The sequence below is a fragment of the Populus trichocarpa genome, chromosome 10 (assembly GCF_000002775.5).
Source record: "Populus trichocarpa isolate Nisqually-1 chromosome 10, P.trichocarpa_v4.1, whole genome shotgun sequence".
Taxonomy (NCBI): domain Eukaryota; kingdom Viridiplantae; phylum Streptophyta; class Magnoliopsida; order Malpighiales; family Salicaceae; genus Populus; species Populus trichocarpa.
In genome coordinates, this window is record NC_037294.2 from 19,650,012 (window position 1) to 19,670,411 (window position 20,400).

The window sequence follows — 20,400 nt, forward strand, 5'->3', positions numbered from 1 at the left end:
TTTTAAAATATTAAGATTATAGTGATCTTATAAAAAGCAAACTGGAACAAAATATAAATATTATTTCTCAATCAATTAAATGTTGCAATGAAAAATTAGAAAAAATATTAACCTGAGTTATCTTATCAAACTCATAATTTAAATCATGAAACTGTGATAGCTTCATATAAAACAAAAAAAAATACAAAGCTTGATTCACAACTAATCCAGTATTGGAAAATAAAATTAAAAAAATAATTAAAAAATAACTTAAAAAAATGATAAAAGTCGAGTTAACCTATCATGAAACTATGATAACTCTATAGAAAGAAAAAAATAAATAAATAATAAAGTCTAGTTTTTAACAAATACGATGACATTAAAAAACAATAATGAAATGAGAATAATTATGTAAAAGTGAATTGATAATTTTATATATATATAAAAAAAAAAAACAAAGTCAAATCAACAAGTCATGCACGAAGAAAGCACACTTGATAATTAAAAAAAAAACACCATGAAATCATGAGAAACTAAATATACATTGAATAGTATTTAATAAAAGGATATTCTTTTTCATGTATGTTTAAGCTACTTAATCAAATAAACGTCCTAGTGCCTTTGCGCTGAAGAAAAAAGAATTATTTGCTTATTCTTCTTTTTCTTTTCTTTTTTTATTAGCAGAAAGGCTGGGCAGGCTCCTGACTAGTAAGGTGGTCAGTAAATAGATATGCTTTTTTTTTATTGAAAAAATTATTTTCACCTAATACAAGTAATAATTATCCTTAGAATATTAATTAACCAATAAATTAACTTTAAACACCCTAAAAGTTATTTTAAAAAATAAAATAAAATCAGAAAAAATCATTTCTCAAACTAATTTATTTTTTCTGTCAAAATAAAAGGGGAAAAACTAATTAATAAAATTTATATTGTCAAATAGAACTCTTTAATATAAAAAAACAATATTTATCATAGCCAGAATATGGCTAATCAATTCTTTTTCTCCCCTTCTCAAACCTATAGATTAAAATAAGAGAACAATGAACTTTTGAATTAAAATTGAAAGTCCAAAAACTAATGGGACTATGAAGGGAAAAAAAAAAACAAAAATAGATGGACTGAAAAACCTTTTTCATGCAAATTTTAGATTGGCCATGCAATTTTTCCTCATTTTACACTTTGACTCCTAGTATTCTAATTGTTTTTGTTTTTAAGAAATTCAAAGAAATTAGCTAAACCATAAAAGAATGCAATCGAATAAAAAAAATCAGAGACTAAAACGAACACAGTTACACTACTACAATACACAATAAATAACAGCGGTAAAAAATGCTACAATAATTTCCCTACATTTTTTTATTTTATTTTTTTGTTAATACTATTGAAACGGTAATACTATTGAAACGGGGATGACGTGTTCTGTAAAGAGTGAATCAAATCCAGGTTGTCAATGACGAATCCATTTTTCACACGACAAGCCGTTTGGTATCACGCAGTATCGCCGACTTCGTCAAACAAAGACCACACGCGTTACGGAAACTTCCATAATTGAAAACCAGAGAAAAATCAACAGATCCAGACCGTCAGTAAACTCAAGATCCAACGGCCCAGATAAACACCCTTCTTCCATCGAACATTCTAGAATGGAATTCAAAACAAGCTCACTATAAATACCCCACTAACCCTCGGAAACTCTCATTCTTTATTTCTCTAGTGACGCAAACCCTAATTCTTATTCTTTTAATTTCTAAGCCGCGCTATTTTTAGATCTAGTTACAATGGCCGGAAAAGGAGAAGGACCGGCTATCGGTATCGATCTAGGCACTACCTACTCATGCGTCGGTGTTTGGCAACATGATAGAGTGGAAATCATAGCCAATGACCAAGGCAACAGAACGACACCGTCTTATGTTGCCTTCACCGATTCAGAGCGTTTGATTGGTGATGCTGCTAAGAATCAGGTCGCCATGAACCCCATCAACACCGTTTTTGGTTAGTATTCTCTTGATATTGACTTTTTTTAAGATCTGGATTCAATTTTTTTATTTTGTTTGTGGATTTGAATTATGATTAATGTTACGTGTTTAGGGTGCAGTTAAGGGTTGTATATTTATAAATCTGTTTAGGAAAGTTTCATCTCGATGCAATGTGCGATGCCATTGTTACTTGATTTCTGAATATTATTTTAACTTATGTGTGTAATTTAGGAGTGATTTCTACGTTTCTAGAAATAATTGGAAGGGGATTTTTGAATGATTAATTCTGAACACATCTTTCTTGCGTAGAAATTGTTTTATTCATACGATTTCCATAGATTATTATATAATATAATCTGATCGCTGCTTCAGTTGTTGGATCTATGACTTTAAGTTGTTTTAATGTACTTTAAGTTGTTATAATATGTTGCAGTATATCTGTCACTATATTTTTTTTTACAATGTTCCTTTGTTAAACGGGGGTTGATAGGATAATTATTAATTGGTGTTGACTCACAAGTTGTGGAGTATCTGTTAATTAAGTTGTTTTTATGTACTTTGGTTTGTTCAAGTGGGTGTGATTATTAATTGGTGTTGATTTATATATTGCAGATGCTAAACGTTTGATTGGTAGAAGATTTAGTGATGCCGCAGTTCAGAGTGATATTAAGCATTGGTCCTTCAAGGTTGTCCCTGGAGCTGGTGACAAGCCGATGATTCAAGTAAACTATAAAGGTGAAGAGAAGCAATTTGCTGCTGAAGAAATTTCTTCAATGGTTCTCATTAAGATGCGTGAGATTGCCGAAGCTTACCTTGGCACCACTATCAAGAACGCTGTGGTCACTGTCCCGGCTTACTTCAACGACTCTCAAAGACAGGCCACAAAGGACGCTGGAGTTATTGCTGGTCTGAATGTTATGCGTATTATAAATGAGCCTACTGCTGCTGCCATCGCTTATGGTCTTGACAAGAAGGCGACAAGTGTTGGGGAGAAGAATGTGTTGATTTTTGATTTGGGTGGTGGTACTTTTGATGTCTCTCTTCTTACCATCGAGGAGGGTATCTTTGAGGTGAAATCCACTGCTGGAGATACCCACCTTGGAGGGGAGGACTTTGACAACAGAATGGTGAACCACTTTGTTCAAGAATTCAAGAGGAAGAATAAGAAGGATATCAGTGGAAATCCTAGAGCTCTCAGGAGGTTGAGAACTGCCTGTGAGAGGGCAAAAAGGACTCTGTCATCCACTGCGCAGACCACCATTGAGATTGATTCTCTGTATGAGGGTATTGACTTTTATTCAACCATCACTCGTGCAAGATTTGAGGAGCTGAACATGGATCTATTCAGGAAGTGTATGGAGCCTGTAGAGAAGTGTTTGAGGGATGCTAAGATGGACAAGAGCACTGTCCATGACGTTGTCCTTGTTGGTGGTTCCACCAGGATTCCCAAGGTGCAGCAGCTATTGCAAGACTTCTTTAATGGGAAGGAGCTCTGCAAGAGCATCAACCCTGATGAGGCTGTTGCATATGGTGCTGCAGTACAGGCTGCTATCTTGAGTGGTGAAGGCAATGAGAAGGTGCAGGATCTACTTCTATTGGATGTTACTCCTCTATCTCTTGGTCTAGAAACTGCCGGTGGTGTCATGACAGTCTTGATCCCAAGGAACACCACCATTCCCACCAAGAAGGAGCAGGTTTTCTCAACTTACTCTGACAACCAGCCAGGTGTGCTCATCCAAGTTTATGAGGGTGAGAGGACACGGACAAGGGACAACAATTTGCTTGGCAAATTTGAGCTCTCTGGCATTCCTCCAGCACCTAGGGGTGTTCCTCAGATCACTGTTTGCTTTGATATTGATGCAAATGGTATCTTGAACGTGTCAGCAGAGGACAAAACTACAGGACAAAAGAATAAGATCACGATCACTAATGACAAGGGTAGGTTGTCAAAGGAAGATATTGAGAAGATGGTTCAGGAGGCTGAGAAGTACAAGTCAGAGGATGAAGAGCACAAGAAAAAGGTGGAGTCCAAGAATTCTTTGGAGAACTACGCCTACAACATGAGGAACACTGTGAAGGATGAGAAGATCAGCTCCAAGCTCGCTGCTGATGACAAGAAGAAGATTGAGGATGCCATTGACCAGGCTATCCAGTGGTTAGACAGCAACCAGCTTGCGGAAGCAGATGAGTTTGACGACAAGATGAAGGAGCTTGAGAGCATCTGCAATCCTATTATTGCCAAGATGTATCAAGGTGCTGGACCTGACATGGGTGGTGGCATGGATGATGATGCTCCTCCATCTGGTGGCAGCGGTGCAGGTCCTAAGATCGAGGAAGTCGATTAAGTGAGTTGAGGACAATGATGATGGAAATTTTGGTTTTATTTTTATGAGGATTCATGCCTTTTGTCTGGAATATTTTCTTATTTTTTACGTAGCCTATTTTCTTTAGGCTGTTGATTTTGCGGTCCTCTTGAACGGGCTGGACTATCTGTTTTTACATCTTTCTGTTCGAACTACATTATCTACTGAAATGCTGGAACTCGAGTTTTGATGTTTCTCTTGGCTTTTTCTTTCGATGAATTTGTTAGGGGGTTCAGGAAGTGATATCAATATATTTTTAAATAAAAAATATTTTAAACTGTTATCATTATTATCATTTGTATAATTGATTTTGGTCTCACCCCGCAGTTAGCGTTTGATTTTGTTTTAAAATAATATTTTTTTTATTTTTTAAAAATAATTTTATAACACAAAACCTTTTAGAAATACAGCAAAACCTTGAGGTCGACTGAACTCTCAAAAATACAGTAGCAACCATGTTATAGAGCTGTGGGTTTTGAATAACAAATCGGAAGGGCTATTCCGTGAAGCCCAGAACCAGAAATCGCAATCATATGAGCCCCCCGCGTACACCAAATCCAATGGTTTGTGCGTCTAAATTGGGTCTCTAAGAAAGACATGTGAAAGCCCCGCTGAGATCAATATAGTTGATGGATTCCAGTCCAAACTAAGCCCCACATGAAGGGCCATCTTCTTTCTCATCTAAGCAGGAACTCTAAAACCATGAATTCTCAAGGGTCCATCACCGTCACCATCAGCAGCTTAAGCAGGTCTCTCTCTCTCTCTCGCTCTCTCTTTTTATATGAGAATAGCTTGAGCAACCATTCTAAGAAACAACATTACATTCAAATTAAATGATTTCTCTTAATCAGGACAAGACAAATTGTTGGAGCGTTTGTAAGCTGTTGTTGTACTTGTTTGTTTGTCCTATGTTTCTGAGTGCAAATTTCCTGTGATGGAAAAACATTTCTAAAAAATTTAATCAAAAGAGAGATCGGTGCACGCCCAGAACAACCCACCTTCTCCGTAGTTAAATTCGATGATTTTTATTTTTATTCTCGTCTTCGGTTGGATTAGATGGTTTAAATTAATAAATTTTCATTGATTTTGGATATTAAAAAATATAACTTGAGAACGGTGATTGGTGATTGTTTTGACAAGAAGAAGGGTTGGAGATTAAGATTATGTTTGGTTACATAGCTTACCATGTAGTTAGATGTATTGTCAAACGGGATGTAAAATGTCGTTATTGATTGATTGCTGATGGATCAAGATTTGTCCCTTTTGGTATATTTATGTTATAAATATGTAGGCAAATTAATTTTATATAAGAAAATAAAAATTAAAATTAAAACAAATATATTTTTAGGGCAATTGAACATTTGCATGAATCTTAACAGACTCTTAGTTTTGTTGATTTTAGTTTTGAAAATAACGTATTTATCCCCAATAGTTAGTTTTGTTGATTTTTGTTTTGAAAATAACGTATTTATCCCCCATAGTCAATCAATTCTCAATTGGATCCAAGAAGACCTACTGATTGAGTCCCTGTCTATTGGATATTAATGGTACTTAAAAATATGATAGCGGTTGTTTTTTAAAATATTTCTTTACTAGAAAATATATTAAAATAATATTTTTTTTAAATAAAAATTATTATTGATATCAGAACATCAAAATAATCTGAAAAATTAAAAAAATATTAATTTAAAGCAAAAAACATAAAAAAATTTCAAGTTTTTTTAAAAATACTTTTAAAATGCAAATATAAACAGACATATTACCTGACTACACCTCTTATTAAATGTTTTGCATTTAAAATCCTAAAAATGACAACTTATTTGCCTGTAAAGGACATGGTTTTGTCGAAAAATTTGATGATATAGTTGATTAGCTAACTACCTTGTTGTTAGTGCGAGGTAACCATTCATGTCGAAAATTAAAGAATGTAACACCTTATTATTTATATTATTATTTATAGATAAAAAATTGTTATTTGACTCAGTTTGGATAATTGAGTTTTCTTGAAGAGGTCTCGCTCTACAAACTTTGATCAAAGTTTAAACCTCATTCGTAACCATGTTCTAGGAAGTTAGGTTTGATATCTTGCCAGATTTGTAAGCGATTAGGCCTGGCAAGTAGGTAAGTTCAAGAGAATTGGGTTTAATATCTTACTAAACACATAAGTGTTTGGATCTAGTATGTAGTTGAACCCAATAAAATTAAGTTTGATATTTTATTCGTTTTCGTTTCCATGGGTCTCGACTCTTGTTGAACTTTTATAATGAGTTGTCTTTCTCTCGGCTTCTCCATCCATGAATCTTTCGAGTTAATGAATTTTAGTATAGAATACGTTGATTCATTAATAATATATGTTTAAATATTTAATATATTTAAAAATTATAATTCAGGTTTTCCTTTATAATTTTCAACGAGTCTGTTTATCTTCACCATCTACGCTATCTATCATCGCTTAACTTACACACAAGGTTTGAGGGATTGCAAGTGAGCAGTAAATGAAAATTTAAGATCTATCACACCCAATTTTACAGTAGAGGAGCGGATTTGACCAGAACAACCATGTGTTTTTTATGATTGCGCGGGAAAAAAATGTATAAGATGCTATTATTTTACTGTCTCTTTTCAAGAATAAATTGTAGAGTTAAAATCAATTTTACCCAAATCTTCATTTGCAAACAGCCTGTAAAAGTTTTTAACCTCAACACTGGAGTTTCGAGCACATCACACAGAATATATAATCACTTACATACAAATATAAAGTTTTCGAAAAACTTTTCCTTCCAATAATTGCTATGTAACGTGAAAATTAGTAAAACTTTAAGTTAAGCACATTTATAAATTAATATTCAAATTATATGGTTCAATTTGAAATTAATGAGGGTCTAAACTTAATAAAAAATCTAAAAGAGCTCGACTTTTTACAGTGTATGCACTCGTATTTCACCATGGATTCGCATGGTGAAATGCTTATTTTTTCTTTTCAAACAAAATCTCTTAACTTGTTTTAGAGGTAGTATAATATTTTCATCATGGTTCATTGATCATTATCAGATTGATTAGAGATAAAAAAAAATTACACAGTATAAATATTTACCCTTAAAACTAAAAAAATACAAAACTGTCCTTTAAAAGCTTTTTAATCTTTTTTTTAATACTAAACACAATAAAATTACTTAATTACCATTAGAATAACAAAATTATTAAAATGACCTTAAGGAGCTTTTACATCTTTTCCTTAAGTTTTTTTTTTATTATTATAATCATGTTAGATGAGGGATAACTTAGTATTTTCACAAATATAAAATATTATATTAAAAAAAAGTTTTGGTTACTTGCAACACACATGCCATTGGGTGGGGGTCACCGACCCCCACCCAATGGCGGTGCATGTGGCCTCCTTTGATGGCCAAAAACATCCAATCATGGTGTCATACGAAAGGTCGAGTGCGACACGTCAAATGAGATAGCGCATATGGCGTTATGAACAACAATTTAACGGCAATGAAATTTTTTTCTCCTCCCTTTTTTTGTCTCTCTCAATTGCTCAAGATATGTTCTAATCTAACCAAAATTAAAAGTTTTCCTCCCGTTTATTTTTATTTCAATTGTAGTACTCATTCTTTTTATTGCTCTTTATTTGTTTTGAATTTGTTTTTTAATTCTATCCCTTACCACCTGGTTTTATTTGATTTTTATAACAAATATGATCCTTCTTCTTTTAATTGTAATTTTTTTATCATTTTTATAATTAAATTTATTTTTCTATTTCATCCATCGTCATCTTAATTTATTTTATTTTCATGTCAAATTTGATCCATATTCTTTTAATTTTTTTTATCATTTTTTGAAAGTGGTTTTGTGTTTTTAATTTGGTACCTCAATATTTTATTGGTTGAGAATTGGGTTTTATAGTTTTTTTTTTTTTGCGGTGATCTTGGTTTCATAACTTGGGTCATGAGTATGAAATGTTGACCTAGATTGATATTGGTTTTTTTATTCTTTTTTTTACACCGATTTTCTTTTTTAGTTTCTTCATTTAATATTGAATTTATTGAATATCGAGCTTCTTTGTTTTTTTCGATTTACTTTTTACGAGGATAAATCGGCCTTACGACCTAGGTCATAAATTTATAAAGCTAACTCAACCAGATTGACCCATAGCTTTTACATCATTTTATTTTATTTTTTGTGTTGGATTTTATTCTCATTCTCTTAATTGTCTTTATTTTTTCTTTGCATCCATTTTTTATATTGATTTTATATTTATTTATTTTTTAGTTTTATCCCTAAATATTAGATTATTTGAGAATTAGGCTTTGTGATTTTTTTTGATATGGTGATCCCTGTCTTATGACCTGGGTCACAAATATGAAATGTTAGCCCAGATTTTCATTGTCTTTCTTATTTTATTTTTTTACACTAATTTTTTTATTTCATCATTCAATATTGGGTTTATTGAAAATTCAACTTATTTATTTATTTTTATCTTACTTTCTATGAGGATAGTACGGTCTCACGACTCATATTGCAGGTTTACCATACTAATTTAGATTGCCTATGGGCTTTTACATCATATTCCATTATTTTATTTTTAAGTCAAATTTGATCATCATTCTTTTATTTTTTATCTTTTTTTTAAATTGATTTTATTTTTTTTAATTTTATCATTTAACATTGAATTGTTAAGAATCGAACTTCATATTTTTTTTATATATATAATGGTTCTTGTCTCATGACTCGAGTCAATGATATGAAATGTCAACTCGAATTGACATCGATACATTTATTGTCGTTATTTTTTATCATATAATTAAATTAAGCATCTTATTAAACCCTATAGAATCCATGACTCGAGTCGTGAAATTTGTTCTGATACATCAAAACATAGTAGTTATGCTTGAATATCATTTTATCAAGTTATAAAAAAATATCAACCTGGCCTATGGAAGAGTGCGGACCACTTAGGGGTGAGCAAAAAAATCGATAAAGCAAAAAAACCAGAAAAAAAAAATAACCGAAAAAAAAACCGAATTAACCAATTAAAAAATCACAAAAAAGTTCTGGTTCGGTTCGGTTTTGGTTTCTAAAGTCTGAAATCGATTGAACCGAACCAGTTCAACCAGGTCAACACTTAAAAAAAAACAAGTATAAATAGGATGTTTTTTAACCCTAAACCTAAGTAGCATTCCTAAACACAAAACCAGCCGCCGCTCTCTGCATCTCTCCCCTCCCTTTGCCTTTGCTCTCTGCATCTCTCAATTATCTCCTTCTCTGGATCTTAACTAGCAAGCCCGCCCCACAGGCACACAAACAAACACCTACTCAATAAACCTCACAGATAGTCTTCTCCTCGACTTTTTCTTCTTCTTCATCGAACTCGAACACACTAAATTTTCAACTCAAACGAGCTATGACTCACTCATAGGGAGCTTCTTCAGTTGCTATTGAAGCTTTCATGCGACAAAAAAAAAAAAATAAGGCAGTCCTTTACAAGTAAAAGGTTGTGCCATGGCTGATGTACAAATTCTTGATAAGGATTGGGTTGCTAAAAGCAAACCCCTGTTTTGGCTTGATAAGGATTGGGTTGCTAAAAGCAAACCGAACCCACCGGTTTGGAAGGGAAAAAAACCAAACCGAAATTAATCGGTTTGAACTGGTTTTTGATTCGGTTCAAAAACTTTTAAAAAAATTCGGTTTGGTTGTTTATTTTGGTCCAAAACCGGACCGAACCGAAAATGCTCAACCCTAGGACCACTTATCTAGTGAAAGCTAAGCGATGATTTGGTATCATTTGCGGTTTTTATTTTCTTTTGTTTTTAAAATTTTTTTTGAAATCAAAACATAAAGCTCGATTGTTTTTGAATTTTTTTAATTGAAAAAACAAACTAACAACCGTTATCATAATTCTAGAAAACCACTATCAATGATTTTGAAAACAATTGACAACCAGTCGTCAACTTTTTATGTTTTTTAGCTCCTTGTTTAGCCTCTTACTAAATTGGTAATCCATGGAATACCGTGGGCCGGGCTAATGTATTTAACCTAAAAAAAAGGTGACGAGCATGTTTTAAAAAAAGTTAGAGAAATTTAATAATTGAGTTAAATTTTGATTAATTTGATAATGTGATAAAACATGAGGTAATAACAACAAAAAACAAATATTGCTCTGGGCAAAATTGGGTTAGCATGCGAAATCCATGACCTAGACATGAGATATGTCAAGATTATGTGTCTATCATGTGTCATTTATCATGAGGTTAGGATAATTTGATAGAAAAAAATTTGAAGATAAATAAAAATTAAGAGACGAATATAAATCAAGATATTTAATAGCGCTACACGAGCCATTTACTTAGTTGTATTTAATGAATTTGTTTATTAAAAATTTGTAATAGAAATTAACAAACACGTAAAGTTTATTGAATAAAATAAAGGGAAACAAATATTATGTAAGGTTGCACGTATTAAAAATATTATAAAAAAATATTTTTAATTTATAAAAAAAATTTAATTCATATGAAATATGAAATATATAAAAAAAAGTTACGGATGAATCATTGTAACCTCATGAAGAATAATTAAAAACATTAATTGTTATTTTAAAGAATGCGAAACAAGTAAAAAGAAGAAGACAAAGGATGAGTATTAATTAAAAAACAAACTTAATAACTATTTTTTAAAAAGACATAAAAAGAGTACTAGTTGAAAAAAAAATACCTAAAAAGGGAAAGCTCGAACGCGTGGGCCTTGAAGCCCAGGCTCGCGCGCCTAGGCCTGCTATTTTTTTCCTTTTTAAAAGGTGCGGCAGACAAGTTGTCCATCCCTATTTTTCTTTAAAAAAGAATAGGCAAACGACATGTCGTGTCGTCTGCCAGTCCAGATTTCGAACACCACTGTGATGGCTGGAAAATTAGGCCTACAGGTTTTTTACTCAAAAACCTTTTTTCGACCACAAATTACCTTGCAAACACCATCAGAACACTAAGAAACCAACTTATTAACCCATTAAGCCTAAAAAAAATCCAAACCACTAAATCAAATTGAAAAAAATATTGCGTCCTTGACCTAGAACTGGGTTTTTAGGCTATATTGAGATTTAAAACAACCACTATATAACTCCATTTATCTGGTAGAACTTGTTGACACTATTTTTAACTTGTTTGGTGGTTAAATCGTCATCGACAAAAAAATTTCTCTTTTCGCCAAAATCTGACAACTCATCTCTCTCCACCTATTAAAAAAACTGAAAAATAATGAAAATAAATGTTCCTACCAAAATGTATTTTTAAACAATTAAAGGAACCGATCAACTTATAGCAAAAAAAAGTTGGGCAACTAAAATATATTTCACAAATAAATTTGAAAATGTCATATTTGATACCGTATTTTTTCACTTTAGTCTCGTGTCTTTTAATTAAAAATAAAAATTTAGCTAACAAAGTTCAATTGTACGAAGAAAAAGTTAGATAAAATTTTGAAAAAAAATCACAATTCAAATCGCGGGCAATCATAGCACATTACAACAAATAAACCATGCATGTATTTTACCAATGCCAGCATTATAGGAACCCACAAACAGGCAGCACTAATAAATCATTCACCCAATGCTCCTTGCGACATGTCGTTGTACCATTACTAATTTACAAACTCGCATGTCGGCTCGACCGGGTCAGAAAACCCACCCCTTTAAGGAAACCACAAACGTCTCCAATAAGTTAAAACCACCATCTCAGAATTTTCTTCAACCCATCTAAACCGTCAACAAACTCAAAATCAACGGCACAGATCCATTCTTTCTTCACAGAACATTCCAGAACTTACAAAAAAAACACGTATATACGCATCCCCCTTCTCTAATCCGCACACCATCGCAGAAGGCGAAACCCGAAAACTCAATTTTCTCTTTTATCGTCCCCCGCGTTATTCTAAAATCGTTTTATAATGGCCGGAAAAGGAGAAGGACCGGCAATCGGCATTGATCTAGGCACCACATACTCATGCGTTGGTGTTTGGCAACACGACAGAGTGGAAATCATAGCTAACGATCAAGGCAACAGAACTACACCGTCTTATGTTGCCTTCACTGACTCTGAGCGTTTGATCGGCGACGCTGCTAAGAACCAGGTCGCCATGAACCCAATCAACACTGTCTTTGGTTAGTATTCTTTCAGAATATATTTTTATACTGTTCTGATTTTAGCCAAGAAGGATCTTATATATATACTGCTCTGATCTTATCCAAGAAGGATCTTGTGTTGTTTCTATTTAGACATTTTAGTTTTGGTAGATGGATGGATATTGCTTTAAGATCCAGTAGCTTCTTTTTATTTATTATAAGCTGCTCTCTGGTATTTTGTAGTTACTGCATAAGCTTCATAAGCTGTTTTCTGGTATTTTATAGTTTCTGCATAAACTTGGTTAATTTTTTTTCTTACCTGTAGTTTCAATTATTAGTCATTACTGAGTTAACTGAGTGAGCTCTGTAGCTAATTGGTGTTTGGTCATGTTACTGTAGATGCAAAGAGGTTGATTGGTAGGAGATTCACTGATGCTTCAGTCCAGAGTGATATCAAGCTCTGGCCATTTAAGGTCATCTCTGGTCCTGGTGACAAGCCTATGATTGGGGTTACCTACAAGGGTGAGGAGAAGCAGTTTTCCGCCGAGGAGATTTCTTCAATGGTTCTCATTAAGATGCGTGAGATTGCCGAAGCTTACCTTGGTACCGCTATCAAGAACGCTGTGGTCACTGTCCCTGCTTACTTCAACGACTCTCAAAGACAGGCCACAAAGGACGCTGGAGTTATTGCTGGTCTGAATGTTATGCGTATTATAAATGAGCCTACTGCTGCTGCCATCGCTTATGGTCTTGACAAGAAGGCGACAAGTGTTGGGGAGAAGAATGTGTTGATTTTTGATTTGGGTGGTGGTACTTTTGATGTCTCTCTTCTTACCATCGAGGAGGGTATCTTTGAGGTGAAAGCCACTGCTGGAGATACCCATCTTGGAGGCGAGGATTTTGATAACAGAATGGTGAACCACTTTGTTCAAGAATTCAAGAGGAAAAATAAGAAGGATATCAGTGGAAATCCTAGAGCTCTTAGGAGGTTGAGAACTGCCTGTGAGAGGGCAAAAAGGACTCTGTCGTCCACTGCTCAGACCACCATTGAGATTGACTCTCTGTATGAGGGTATTGACTTTTATTCAACCATTACTCGTGCAAGATTTGAGGAGATGAACATGGATCTCTTCAGGAAGTGTATGGAGCCTGTAGAGAAGTGTTTGAGGGATGCTAAGATGGACAAGAGCACTGTCCATGACGCTGTCCTTGTTGGTGGTTCCACCAGGATTCCCAAGGTGCAGCAGCTATTGCAAGACTTCTTTAATGGGAAGGAGCTCTGCAAGAGCATCAACCCTGATGAGGCTGTTGCATATGGTGCTGCAGTCCAGGCTGCTATCTTGACCGGGGAAGGCAATGAGAAGGTGCAGGATCTACTTCTTCTTGATGTCACTCCCCTGTCTCTTGGATTGGAAACTGCCGGTGGAGTTATGACTGTTTTGATCCCAAGAAACACCACCATTCCCACCAAGAAGGAGCAAGTTTTCTCGACCTACTCTGACAACCAACCTGGTGTCTTGATCCAAGTTTTTGAGGGTGAGAGAGCAAGAACAAAGGACAATAACTTACTGGGAAAATTTGAGCTATCTGGCATTCCTCCAGCACCTAGGGGTGTTCCTCAGATCACTGTTTGCTTTGATATTGATGCAAATGGTATCTTGAATGTGTCGGCAGAGGACAAGACTACAGGACAAAAGAATAAGATCACGATCACTAATGACAAGGGTAGGTTGTCAAAGGAAGATATTGAGAAGATGGTTCAGGAGGCTGAGAAGTACAAGTCAGAAGATGAGGAACACAAGAAAAAGGTTGAGGCAAAGAATGCTCTGGAAAACTATGCTTACAACATGAGGAACACTGTCAAGGATGACAAGATCAGTTCCAAGCTGGCTGCGGATGACAAGAAGAAGATAGAGGATGCCATTGATCAGGCTATCCAATGGTTGGACAGCAACCAGCTTGCTGAGGCTGATGAGTTTGAGGACAAGATGAAAGAGCTCGAGAGCATCTGCAATCCCATTATTGCCAAGATGTATCAAGGTGCCGGAGGTGGTGACATGGGTGGTGCAATGGATGATGATACTCCCCCAGCTAGTGGCAGTGGTGCTGGTCCCAAGATCGAAGAGGTTGATTAAGTGTGCCCGTTTGATCTTTTTGTTATAATGATATGATGAGTAGGCGGTGGGTGCTATTTTAGGTGTTTGTTTTCATCGCCGTCGTGGATATTAGTACACTATAATATTTCTATTTTCTGCAGTTAGTCATGGTGTTGAAGATTTTCTTATTTCAGTTTTTTTCTCCAATACATTATCGCGCTCGAAATATATATATTAACCAGTTTATAGTTCGTGTTTTGCGCCTATGGTATAGTTCCATGCATGGAAGAACATGATATTCCTGAACTATTGGTTAGTCTAACTGACGTGTTTAGTTCTGTTCTTGTATGAGTTCCATCGTGTTCGCCCAGGGTTTGCATTCGAATACAAGCTTCTTCTTGAACGGGTTACCATTAATGTTTTTCTCGCGGATGACTTCTACTAGCCTTTCTGCAAATTTAGCTCTGCGAAAATAAATGAACAGTAATTGTTAACCAATTTAACCATGGGAAAATGATAAATAGAAACCCATAGCTTTCTTTGATGAGCGAAATATAGAGCCATATTCTTAACAAAAACCTCTCCCCTCAAGAATTAAATCGGGCCTATCTGTCCCTATGTATGAAATACATGCGCACGCACCAGATAAACCATCAAATATTATGGTTCGGATTCTAAGCTATTGTCTTCAAAACCCTTCTAGACATCCATCTTCCGAGCAGATGCAAAACTTTCACTGTCACACGCTTCTTGGATGATTCCTTCACTTGCAATATCGTCAAAATCATCCTTCATGTTAAACCGCTGTAGCCTGAAACCTTCTTGACAGCCTCCTCCTCCATTTTCACAAGTTGATGGCAAAAGGTTTCAACATCAAGCGCCTCTTCTTTGAAAGGGAATCTGAATTGTTTCCATACGTATTCACTGGTGCCATCCTTTAATCGTGAACTAGGAACTTTTGCCAGCACATCAAATCCCTTGCGGTCAACAGCGAGCATAAAAGCATCCTGATCAAATAGACAATAGTTTACATTGAGGGTTCTGAGATCCAAATGCAAATTTGTCATTATGAGTAATTGTTCCCCGCGCACTTGTGAAGAACAAACTGGCATTTTCTAGTAGTCAGACATGTAAGGATGAACATTTCAAGTGTGTTGCTCGGTAAGGCTTTCCTTTATTTTTGTTGCTAATAAACATTTAATGCAAGACAAGGAGAGTGTTTGATTGATGAGACTCTTCGACCCAAGGTTATGAAATTAATTTATATCTTCTCTTCTCGTTAATGGCTAGAGTTGCTCGGTATAGTACCACGTAAGGTGACTAGATAGATCATTGTGTGCTTGTACATTTTTTTGCTGAACACCCCAAATTTGATTGACTGGGTCCTATGTCGTGGCTAAATGGTCTTTTCAAACCTATTAAATGACAGGAGAATTGAAACTTATCTCCTGCATACTTGATACTGTCAAAAGTAATCGTGTATATGTATATAAAAAAAAAGGTATGATGCATGCATGTATCTTACCCTTGCATCTGCATTCAAGTACACGAAACAAAAAAGTACTAGAGCTCTACGCCTTGATTCACTTCGATTGATGCCATCGATTAGCTTTGCGGAAAGAAATGCTGCAGGAGAAACAAAGTTAAGAGACATATTTCTTTAGCGACAATATAAGCACATTATATTCAAACAAGCAATCATCTTTTCTTGTAAGTTTTAACAAGGGTCTTACCTAATGGATCTACTTTAGACGCTTCAATAGCTTCCATATCCACTTCGTGAGTGCGTCCATGGCCATCAATAAACATGCAAGAACTGACAAAAAGTTCACAATTCTTGTTACTTGTTTATTTTTCTTTTTCAAACACGAGACACTCATCCTAATCGTTATTGCATGAGATTCTACTATAACATGATATACATTATTATTATTATTATTTTTCCTTTCAGAAAGATGAAAGGTTATACTTTGGTTTATAACAAGAGGCAACAGCAGATTCGCTATTGCAACATCATACAATGGTCTTTCCTGCTCTGATGACTTTTTCTCTATCAGAAAAGGTTGACCTCTACTACTGACTTGATCCACTTAACTACCAAAGTTGCATAATGCAGAACCTTAAAATGTGTTAGTGCCCGTCTACATAAATTCAAACACTTGAAATGTTCAGTTTTCATTATGCATGAATAAATGCGCACTTCTTACTTTTCTCTTAATTCAAGACCAGGATTTCCTTGTTCTTCAGAATTTCAGTTCAGAAAAATTAGATCCATATTCAATGATGCTGACAATACTAGTATACTGATACTGTGTAACTGAGAGTTTTGTACCTTAGATTGAATCTATAAACACCGTATTCTTCAACACCATCCAATAGCTCCTTAAGGTTTTCACTTCGTGATGTGGTAATAAGATTAGAAGAACTTAATACACCAGAAACTGTATAGGGGGCCTCATTGATCTGCCGCTGTTCAGAAAGCATGACTTCTTTAAGGCTTTCTGCAACCAGCTGAACCTATAACAAGAGAAAAGGTATATAGTCAAGGCAGTATTCCCTTTTCCACACTCAACATGATATTGTATAAAATCAAAACAGTGCACAGAATAGATTCTGATTTGGCATCAATGCTCTGCTCACCAATCAGACTAAACTCACGAGTTGTTGGAACACCAAGATCTCGCAGCTTCCTAGGATCAGAGAAAGCCAGCCATTTCTCCTATTGCATACTAGGTTCAGTAACAGGAGTACTTTAAATATGGATTTGCACGTTCTCTCATGGTAATATTAGTTGCAGATGTATTTTTATGAATTAATAACAAACTTCCAAGGACACTGAATTCGAACTTTGAAACAATATTTTGCTCTTATTGCTCAATGACACAGGAGCTTTCCTTAGAATATTTATGATATTAGGGTTACTTAATTAATATAGGATCATGTGATTAGCATGTGACTTTTTAAAGCAATTTCTTTATAGTAGTTTTACTTGTGGACTAAGACTAAGAATCCTTTTACTACAGGCAATATATGTTGAGAAAAAAGTCACAGATTGGAGTTCTTCAACATTCTACGATGAGTTAGATGTGAATTAGGATTCTCCATCAATTTATGATCTTTATTTTGATGATGATCTTGATGTTAGTCATAGCATGAACAATGACAATAATGGCAATGAATCAATAAGCTAAAGGTTGGGTGCAAAGAGAACATGAAAGTTACTCAATAAAAGAAAATTGTTAATTTATGATATGTTGATTCTTTTGATTACAAGTTTGCTATAATCACAAAAGTAGATTTGTTCAAGGATTATATAAATATAATACATGTCGATGAAGCAAGTTTGAGGTTTGCAATTCATTATTCTAAAAGTCAAAGAAAGAGAAATGAGTTGTCAATTGACATTTCTTATTATGCAAAATTTAACATGTGGGGACTTAAGCTGGTATCTATAGTATTTATACACCTGAGGTGAAAAAAGAAAAGGGATTAGAGAGTCTTGATTGGACATGCGCGAGATCGAGGCAAAAATGATTTTAGCTAGAGGATGAGTTTCTTCCAGCCCAAGAAGAATAACGGGAGCTTTCTTTAGAATATTTATGATATTAGGGTACTTAATTAATCTAGGGTCATGTGATTAGCATGCAGCTTTTTAAAGCATTTCCTTATAGGCTAAGTTGTTTTACTTGTGGACTAAGACTAAGAATCATTTTCCTACAAGGATTTAGGATTTTAACTAATCTTTAAGGACCGCTAATGCTGTAAATAAACGACGACTTTGATATTTTGATAATTTTATGAAGAGTTTGTTCTCTTTTTCTACCCAGACACCCAACCTTTGGCTATGTTAGCTATCTTTAGATATCCTTTTCCTTTTCTTCCTACATCAGTTAAGTATCAAGAGGCATAGAGATACAGCATGCAAGGTATATATTCCTACATCAGTTATTTTATTTGGAACGCTCCTAAACTTGCATTGCCAATTCTTCAAAGAAATAACGTTCTGCAGCATCAGCTATAAAAAAGTCTCCATTTTCTATCAAACAAATTCTTCACTGCACGACTGAAAGTTCACAGAAAATTAACAGAGACTAGTCTCTATGCAATACATACATACATACATATATATGTGTGTGTGTGTGTGTGTGTGTGTGTGTGTGTGTGTGTACGTGTATATATACATACATATATGTATATATGTGCCCTTATCACACCCGAAAAAGGATAGTCATTTGAAGTTATGTTATAAATTGCCAAACCTTTTCCTCCTTAAGAGGCACAACATTCCCAGTTATCGCAATCCTAGCTGGTAACTGCAGCATGAGTACAAATCAGCATGTTAGGCCCTAGCTGCATATCTAGGGTATAGTTGAAATGATGAAGGGAGGGGAAGATATCTCTGAAGCAACTGAACAACAAAAAAAGTTCAAGCCAAATTAAGAACTAACCTTCTGCATCGATTTGAATAAATTTGCCAGGGGTCCTGGAAAGGGACTAGCAACAGCCAATGAAGCACGGTCATCAATGATTGTGTTCTATGTCAAAGAAAGGGAATGAATCAAACAGCATCAGAAATGATAATTGGACAACTTTAGCAGATAAATTTCATCGCAAATGAAAATCAAAGATCATGTAATTTATGGGTACTCTCTTCAAATAATTTTAGTTCTTTATATAACAAAGCAATAGGATTTCATGCTTTGTTAGTTCAGCTTATAGGCATTAAAACACGAACAGACAGAAAAATTGTCACTAAATGAACATAACATTGCAAACCCACAACCGTAGTGAAAACATTACCACATTATGCATGTCTTTTTCATTAACCCAGAGATATGGCTTCCCCTTCTTGAGTATGTACTTGACTTTTGAACTGTATATGCCCCCCTTGCTAACATGAAACCAAATAAATAAAAGAAGGAAACCCATTAATCAACTTGAGAATTTTCTTATTTTTTTTTAACTTTTGTAAGGAACCAACAAAAGCTTGGATTTTTAATCTATAAAGGGCAAAGAAAATGAGAACCCGATAGTTAGAACAGAAATGGGCACCTTCCTTTGGCATCAGCTTTGATGGTATTAAGTTGAGCTTGCCAATTGGAGGCAAGTATATTCTGCAATAGAGTAAATAGATTTTTACTTTAACAATAACCAGTGACAAACTCTGGAGTTGCAGAGAAAGGGAGGAAGGAGAGAAACCTTGCATTTCTCAGCAAGTGTCAAGATAGTAGTTTTGCTGCCTTTCATGATTCCTACGCTTCTTCACTTCTTGTACGCCAATTGATCGACGAAATTACTCCTTCAAAGGCTTGACTTGTGTGTGGGCGTGGCAGTGAAGAGAGAGAGAGAGGGAGAGACGGGTAGCAGGTGCAAAAGCGAGGGTTTACGAAGCTAGTTGAGGTTCAAGAGTGAAATAGGTCGTTTGTTTTTGTTATGTAAAAATGGTTTCAACAAAATTAAATTTTTTTTAAATTAATATTTTTCATGTTATTAAATTGTTTTTGATATATTGATGTTAGAAATAAATATTAAAATATTAAAAAAAAAAATTATTTTGATGTATTTTAAATAAAAAATATTTTTGAAAACCAATTGTTACCACAATATTAAACAGACTATAGAGAATACAGAGCTTAAGTGGAGTTTTTTTTATTATTATTAATGTGAATGTTCGGGTCAGTTTGCGCGCACCTCGACTAATCTCACGGGCCTTGAAATTAACGATCATGTAAGCCTCCAGTGGTCATCATATTAGCAATCACGTGGCTCGAACCTAAGACCACAAGGGGATCAAACCCTTTAGTCTTAAACTCTTACCACTGGATCACCTACTAAATGGTTAGCTTAAGTGGAGTTTTAACTAGTCT

General features: G+C 34.6%; 3 protein-coding genes across 3 annotated transcripts; 2 read left to right on the plus strand and 1 right to left on the minus strand.

The window, feature by feature from the left end:
• The first annotated feature begins 1,663 nt into the window (after window positions 1-1,663).
• LOC18102722 (heat shock cognate 70 kDa protein 2) lies at window positions 1,664-4,515 on the plus strand. The gene is made up of 2 exons (XM_006378652.3): window positions 1,664-1,974; window positions 2,571-4,515. Exons 1-2 carry the CDS (start codon window positions 1,761-1,763, stop codon window positions 4,301-4,303), a joined length of 1,947 nt encoding a protein of 648 aa, XP_006378714.1. The 5' UTR covers window positions 1,664-1,760; the 3' UTR covers window positions 4,304-4,515.
• A 7,591-nt stretch (window positions 4,516-12,106) lies between these two features.
• Window positions 12,107-14,784, plus strand: LOC18102723 (heat shock cognate 70 kDa protein 2). The gene is made up of 2 exons (XM_006378653.3): window positions 12,107-12,476; window positions 12,837-14,784. The coding sequence occupies exons 1-2, from the start codon at window positions 12,263-12,265 to the stop codon at window positions 14,570-14,572; spliced, it is 1,950 nt and encodes a 649-aa protein (XP_006378715.1). The 5' UTR covers window positions 12,107-12,262; the 3' UTR covers window positions 14,573-14,784.
• A 266-nt stretch (window positions 14,785-15,050) lies between these two features.
• On the minus strand, window positions 15,051-19,932 carry LOC18102724 (uncharacterized). The gene is made up of 9 exons (XM_024611246.2): window positions 19,733-19,932; window positions 19,586-19,647; window positions 19,334-19,424; window positions 18,982-19,068; window positions 18,793-18,846; window positions 16,866-17,050; window positions 16,267-16,349; window positions 16,059-16,159; window positions 15,051-15,540 (listed from the first exon to the last, which is right to left on the minus strand). The coding sequence occupies exons 1-9, from the start codon at window positions 19,778-19,780 to the stop codon at window positions 15,325-15,327; spliced, it is 927 nt and encodes a 308-aa protein (XP_024467014.1). The 5' UTR covers window positions 19,781-19,932; the 3' UTR covers window positions 15,051-15,324.
• Window positions 19,933-20,400: the final 468 nt, after the last annotated feature.